This window comes from Pelecanus crispus, chromosome 1 (genome assembly GCF_030463565.1).
Source record: "Pelecanus crispus isolate bPelCri1 chromosome 1, bPelCri1.pri, whole genome shotgun sequence".
NCBI lineage: Eukaryota > Metazoa > Chordata > Aves > Pelecaniformes > Pelecanidae > Pelecanus > Pelecanus crispus.
This window is the reverse complement of record NC_134643.1, coordinates 22026144-22033320: the sequence shown is the minus strand read 5'-3', so window position 1 is coordinate 22033320 and position 7177 is coordinate 22026144. Positions and strand designations below refer to the sequence as shown.

At 57.5% G+C, this 7177-nt stretch overlaps 1 protein-coding gene across 2 annotated transcripts; it reads left to right on the top strand.

Moving 5' to 3' along the window:
• The first annotated feature begins 1715 nt into the window (after positions 1-1715).
• PIM3 (Pim-3 proto-oncogene, serine/threonine kinase) lies at positions 1716-6295 on the top strand. Of its 2 annotated transcripts, none has more exons than XM_075715358.1 (6): positions 1716-1800; positions 2147-2256; positions 2368-2418; positions 2723-3086; positions 4403-4579; positions 4753-6295. In XM_075715358.1, exons 1-6 carry the CDS (start codon positions 1716-1718, stop codon positions 4935-4937), a joined length of 972 nt encoding a protein of 323 aa, XP_075571473.1. In that variant the 3' UTR covers positions 4938-6295. The 2 variants fall into 2 exon arrangements, with proteins under 2 accessions (XP_075571473.1, XP_075571465.1); XM_075715350.1 differs by having other exon boundaries at positions 1716-1926.
• The last annotated feature ends 882 nt before the right edge of the window (positions 6296-7177 follow it).

The following is a 7177-nucleotide window of genomic DNA, read 5'->3' as shown; positions in this document are numbered from 1 at the left end:
GCTGCGGCGCGGAGGGAGACGCCTCGTGGAAAAGGGAGCCTCAAAGGCTGCCTCACGGGGAGCCGCTGCAAGAGCCTCGGCGGAAGAGGACACTTCAAAGCTGCCTCGAAGCCGCCCGGGGAGGGGGAGGCCGCCCCCTGCCCCGCCGCCGCGCCCCGATTCCTGTTGATGCAGCGCCCCCTGCGGGGCGGGCGGCGCTGCCGGGCGGCGGAGGCGCCGCGGCCGCGGTCAGCGGCGGGGCCGTGGCAGCGGCGGGGGCCGTGCCCTGCCCGGCGCGGCGGGGGAGGGGAGGGAAGCCCTCAGCTCCTCCGAGGCGCGCCGCCGCGGCACCAGCGCCCGCCGTCGCGCCGCATCGGCCCCGCGGGGCTTCCGCACAGGGGAGCTGAGTGACAGAAGCAGGCGCGGAAGGCAGGCGCCCGGCGGCCCCCCGGCGCTGACCGCCGCCGGGCCGGGCCGAGATGAGGGGGGCAGCGGCGGCGAGAAGGAGAAATCTGCGCGGAGGGCGGTGGGGGGGGGGGGGGGAGCGCGCCACGCATTACTTGGGCGAGCACCGGCTTTCCCAACGAGCGGGCTCTGACACGCCGCGCCGGGGGCTGCCTGCACCCTAGGCCGGGTCCGCCGAAGCCGCGGCCCGGCGATGGCGGAGCCCCGCCCCCGCGCGGCCCCAGACGCGGCGCCTCGGCCGGCGCGGAGCGGAGCAGCGCGGCGCGGAGCGGGGCCCGGCGGCGCGGAGCGACCTTCCCGCAGCCTCGGGGCGGGGCCGGGCCCGGCGCGCCGCGGCATTCCCACCCTGCGCCGCCGCATGCAAATGAGGCCCCTCCTCATTGGCCGCGCCGGTAGCCCTTTGAAAAGGCGCCCCTCGATTGGCTGCGCGGAAATGTTAACGCAAATAGGAGAATCTCCCCCCCCCCGCCCCCCAATTTTTTTTTTTTTTTTTTCTCCGCTAATGTGTGATGCGTGCCTCAGACAGTCTGTAACTCTGCGCGCCGGTTACTACAAATAAGTAGTTCCCGGTCCCCCGCCCTCCCCCCGCCCGCCCGCGCGATGGAGGGGGGCGGGCGGCTGCAGTACCGGCCGCCGCACCGCGGGCGCCCCGGCGCGGAGGGGAGGGGGCCGCTGGGGCGGCGGGGAGAGGTGTTTCCCCCTCCCCCGCGGAGGGATATCCTCGGCGCGCTCGCCGCGCTCTGCCCGCACCAAAATATTGGGAGTTAAGAGGCGGCGCGGCGGCGCCGCCGGCTCAGAAGCGCGCGGGCAGGCAGGGCGGCGGCGCGGCTCCTGCGCCCGCCACGGCTCCACTGCGGCGCCCAGCCCGCTCCCCGCCGCGGCGGCCCCTGCAGGGGCGGCTTCCACGCGCGGCCCCGCAGCCCCCGGCCTCCGCGGACGGCTCCGCTTCTGCCCGCGCGTCCCAGCGCCCTGAGCGGCTCCCGCCGGCGAGGAGGAGGAGGAGGAGGAGAGCGGCGCCCTCGCCGCCTGCCTTTCGCCCGGGGACTTGGTGCGACCGCCGCCTGGATCCGTGCGGGCGGCCACCCGCGAGGACTCCGTCGGTGCCCGCTCCCGGCCGAGGAAGGAGCGGCGGCGAAGGTCCCGGCGGCCCGCCGCCCCCCGCCGGCTCCGGAGAGAGCAGAGCCGCGCCGCGCCGCCGAGCGCTGAGCCGGGAGGGCGCCGGCCGTGCCGCCGCGGGGGACCCGCCGCCCCCCCCCCGCCGCCCTTGGAAGATGTTGCTCTCCAAGTTCGGCTCGCTGGCTCACATCTGCAGCCCCGCCAGCATGGACCACTTGCCGGTGAAGATCCTGCAGCCAGGTACGGCGGGGCCGGCGCCGGGGCGGGGGTGTCCCCCTGCGAGCGCCGCGCCGGGCGGGGCGCGGAGCGGCCCGGGGTGCCCCGGGGTGCGCGGGGACGGCGCCTCGCGGCCCCCGAAACTTCGGGGTGCGCCTTTTTTTTTTTTTTTTTTTTTTTAAATCGAAGACGACAATTTATTAAAAAAAACCAAAAATCTTGGGCAGAATCAGGGCAGCGCACACAATACGCATCCAGCGGGCAGGACATTTTGGGGCTGCTTATATTTTTTTTTTTTTTTTTAAATTTTTGGCGCAGCGCAGCGCGGCTGCGGGCGCTAACGCGTTGCGTTTCCCTCTCGTTTCCCCAGTGAAAGTGGAGAAGGAGCCGTTCGATAAAGTCTACCAGGTGGGCTCCGTGCTGGGCAGCGGGGGCTTCGGCACCGTCTACGCGGGGAGCAGGATCGCCGACGGCTTGCCGGTGAGGCGCGGGGGCGGGCGGGCGGGGGCGGCGGGCGCGGCCCTCGGCGGCGGGGCGCGGGCTGTGGCCGCCCCGCCGCTCACGGCGCCTCCGTTCCTCCCCGCTCCGCAGGTCGCCGTGAAGCATGTGGTGAAGGAGAGGGTGACCGAGTGGGGCACGATCGTAAGTACCGGGGCCGGCGGAGGGGGGGGGGGGGGTGCTCCGGCGGGGCTCCGCCGCGGCGGGGCTATTGTGTGGGCGGCGGGGCCCGCCCCGCTGGCGCGGCCTCTGCGTCGGGGGGGAATTTGGCGGGGGTTCGCCGCCGCAGCGCCGCGCCCGCCCCTCGGACTGCGGCAGCGGCGGAGGGGGCCCGCCGGCCGCGCCCTCCTCCCCGCCTCCTCCCTCCCCGCCTCCTCCCTCCCCGCAGCGCGGGGGCGCCCCGGGCCGCCCCCCCCCCCGGTTAACCCGCGCCCCCCTCTCTGCCCAGAGCGGCGTCATGGTGCCCCTGGAGATCGTCCTCCTGAAGAAGGTGGGCTCCGGCTTCAGAGGGGTCATCAAGCTGCTGGACTGGTACGAGCGGCCCGACGGCTACCTGATCATCATGGAGCGGCCCGAGCTGGTGAAGGACCTCTTCGACTTCATCACGGAGAAGGGCGCCCTGGACGAGGAGACGGCCCGCGGGTTCTTCCGGCAGGTGCTGGAGGCGGTGCGCCACTGCTACGGCTGCGGCGTGGTGCACCGGGACATCAAGGACGAGAACCTGCTGGTTGACCTCAGGACAGGCGAGCTCAAGCTGATCGACTTCGGCTCGGGGGCCCTCCTCAAGGACACGGTCTATACCGATTTCGACGGTACGTGCCCTCCCCGCGCCCGGGGCGGCCCGGCTGCGCCAGGTTTGGCCAGACCTCCGCACCCCTCCCGGGGTGATGCCCTCCCTATAGCTGTCGCTTATCCCGTTTCTGGCGCCTGGCAGTAGCGAGCGGTGCCTCTGATGCAGGGGTTCATATCAGGTCTGTTGGTAATGGAAACCTTTGGACCCGAAGCGGCTTCAGGGTGTTGAGTTGCGTAGGAAAGAAGCGATTCCAGGCAGTGACGCAGCAGTTTATATTTCCCTGTCTTGGAAAAAGCGTGGTTTTTTTCCTAGAGGGCGATCTGTTTACATGGAGGCTTCACCAGTGTCGGATGTTTCCATGTGTGGATATGCAGTTTTTATATGCGGTGCTTTTTTTAACTTGAAACGGTAGCTCCCCCCCCCCCCGCCCCGCTCCCTTTCCGCCGGTGTCCTGGAAATCCCGCATTGCAGATTTTAAAGCGATGGGGATAAATACGCTCCGTCGAAATGACTCGATGCCAGCTTCAGGGCCGGGCTCGACGCTTTAGAGGTGGGGAAGGTGAAAACCATTCTGCGTGTGACAGAAGGGAGCATTCCCCCCCCCCCCCCATCCTTTGAGTGCGACTGATGTAAGGGGGGACTTTTTTTCCTCCCCCCAGCTGCCGCACTCACATCTGTTTGTTGTGAAACCCGAAGCCCCGCCGCACGTGACCCTCAGCATCACGAATTCCCGGTTTTGTTTGGTATCCAAGGAGCCCGCGGGCACCCGGGGGGCGGGTTGGGAAAAGCTGCCGCAGAGAAGCAAGGCGGGGGGGGGGGGGGGGGGGGCGCGGGGGCGGCTTAAAAACGTAGAAATCGTAAGCTGCCCTATTTTGTTTATTGCCTTCTGGAATTGGATAAAGCAGATTAGCCCGGTGTAACACGGGGAGACCCGAGTTTCACCTTCTTGCCGCCCTCTCGTCTCCTCCCCGGCAGCCCCCTTTGTCCTTTTGTGTCTATTTTTGGTGTGATGCTGCAGACGCCACGTGGTCAGGGAAAGGGAGCTCGCCTCGGTAAACAGTCAGCTGATGGGGCTGTGTTATTCCTTGCAACCAAATAGCACGACCGGATGGGCCAAGGCTGTTGATGGTGTAACCCCACAGATGACCTGAAATTACACTGCTAATGGCTTTGGCCCATAAGAAATTTAAAGCTTTTTTTTTTTTTTTTTTTAAACGCCTAAATGACAAGCTTATAAATTTAATTTAGCCCTGCTAAGAAGGAGCTGAACAATGGAGAAACGCTCTAAACCTTGACTTTAATCTGTCTTTTCCTCCCCCTCTGCCCTGCTGTTAGGAACGAGAGTATACAGCCCTCCAGAGTGGATCAGATACCACAGATACCATGGGAGGTCAGCAACAGTATGGTCTCTGGGAGTTCTGCTGTACGATATGGTTTGCGGAGACATCCCTTTTGAGCAAGATGAAGAAATCTTGAGGGGACGATTATACTTCAGGAGGAGAATTTCACCTGGTGAGTTGTCTAGAGGTCAAGTGGGGGCGTGGTGGTTTTTTCGGGGTTTTTTTTGTTTTGGTGTTTTTTTTTTTTAGCCTTGTATATTTGAGCTTGTACAGGTGGATTTTTTAATTCAGGATTGTCTTTTTACTTTCCTAATCTAAAATTTTTTTTTTGTTTGTTTGTTACAGAATGTCAGCAGCTGATCAAATGGTGCCTTTCACTGAGGCCTTCAGACAGACCAACACTTGAGCAAATTTTTGACCATCAATGGATGCACAAATCTGAAGTAGTGAAGTCTGAGGACTGTGACATAAGGCTACGGACTCTTGATACTGATGTATCTAGCACAAGCTCAAGTAATGAGAGTCTGTGAATTACTAAGGACCTCGCACTGGGAGGGGAGCTACAAGCAGAAAGACCACAGTGCTGCTGCCAATACGTAGGAGGGGCTAGAAAAATGCATTCATTATTCTGTAGTTGAATCTTTGTCTGAGGGACTTGATTTTATTTTCCCCCTTTGCTGGTTTCTGCTTTGGAATGAGAGATTTCCTTTGGAAACGCTGATGTTTGGGAGTTGCAGGCCAGTACTTAGTCAAAGACTGACCTTATTAAGAAAGCAGTGACCTCTTGAATACATGGTAAACTTTTTTGCTCTCATAGAGCCTGGACTAGATTTTATTTGCTTTTGAGTGCCTTTTTGAAAGCTGCTTCAGTGGGACTTTCTTTTTTGAGCTGTGTATGTCCAAAGAAGATCCATTTCATTATAGGAATTTGCTCCCTTTAGACTCAGTGCTGGAGGAAGCAGCTCCTATGATGCATTGGAGAACATGTTCGGTGATTGAATGAAGTAGTCCCATCCACTGGTGATGGAATACTTGAACACAGACATTTCACTCCTGCCCCCCCGGCCCTTTCCAAATCCAACCCACCTCTGCTGCTCAAAAATATTTCCTATAGCCTGCACAGAAAAATGAACAGGTATATGAGCTTTTTTATCAGAAACATTTATTCATGTTTCCTTTTATCATCTCTACCATTGGGCATGAGAAGCCCCTTTCTCAACTCCCCCCGGCCTTTTGTCACCCTGCGAGTCTTAAAGTGTGTATGGGCATGTTGAATGCACAATCAATGCAATATTCAAGGACTTTACTTTTTTTTCCATACCTGTATAATGTGTTTATGTAAACTTGGTTTTTCCCATGTACTATACAGTTATTTATTGTTTTGGAGTTTAGAAGACCTCCCACAGGTTTCAGCTGTGGCTATTTATTTGGTTAATTTATTTGGTTAGAGTTATTCAACACTGTGCTTTCCCCTCCTTCTCCCCATGGGAATTCTAGTGGTTTGCCCATGGCACTTTTTTTCTGCATTCCTGTCAACTTTTGTTTTTAAAAAAAAAAAAAAAATTTCTGACCTTATCAATTTTTGTTGGAAGATGGCAAATTGTTGTACAAAGTCTAATTTAAGGGAAATAGAATGACTTTTTAAAGTTAGTCAGTATGCCTTTTGTCTGGTATTATTGTACCAGAAATGTAAAGTAATGCTGTTTGGAAGGGTTTTAAATTATTGACATTGTACAGTCTCCGTGCATTGGCTCTGGAAGGTAGAGTGGCAGAGTCATAAACCTTAATTTATTTTAATAGCTGTGTTTCTGTGATCTGGTTGCATTTACGCAGCTTGGATTTGGATTTTTTTCTTCTGTTTAACAGTGTGAAATGTATGGAGATCATATTTTTTATACAGGTATTTCAATTAAACTTTTTTTGTATATAACAGTTCCATGTTTGTGTGCTCACTTTTATATTTACCATTACTCTTGATGACAGCAGGGGAACACGTGTTCTGTTACCTTCTCTAGCTTGTAAAGGCCTACAGCAGCTGACCTGGAGTTAAGTGATCTATGCCATTAAGCAGTGACCATTTTGGAAAAATTAAGCAATCCCTCATCTTGCCTGTATCTGCTTCTTGATCACTGTATTTGATGTCAAACTGGAGAAGGGGTACAACATCACTAATGGCCTATGTGAAGGGGAATTGGCCAGTAATTGTGGGGTTTTTAACTCTGTAAACACTGAATAACTGAAATACTACTGTACTCGTTGTCCTTAAAGGAAGGATTTTTTGTAGTCGCTGGTGGTTACTGTTCTCACAGTTGACATGTTTACTTTCCATTACATTCAGTTTCCTTCCTCCGGCTTACCCCTTCCTCCAGGGGGTGGAAGGGGATTTCCTGTGCCCTTACAGGAAAGGGACAGCATTCTTGGAGAGTGGGGTGCCTGCTTTCCTTCAGCTCCCTTCGATTATCAAAAAAGACTAGTGTGTCACTTCGTAAAGGACTGGGGAACGTGTGCTGTTCTCATCCATAGCAAAGGGCAAGAGAAACATCCTCAGCATTCGTCTTGGTGCGTTGAGAGTCAAGTCCTGCAGATTACCGAGTTCATCCTGGTTTCTCTGCAGCTAGAGTCTGACCTGACTTGGTCTTTTTGCGGGGGTGGTAGCGATTACTGGGTTTAGCTACCGCAGAGGGATCCACAAGGTACATTTAAGCGTGTGTTCAGTCATTAAAGGTGCTTTGTAGTAGTCACAGTAAAGGACTAGGCTTAGAATCTGTTG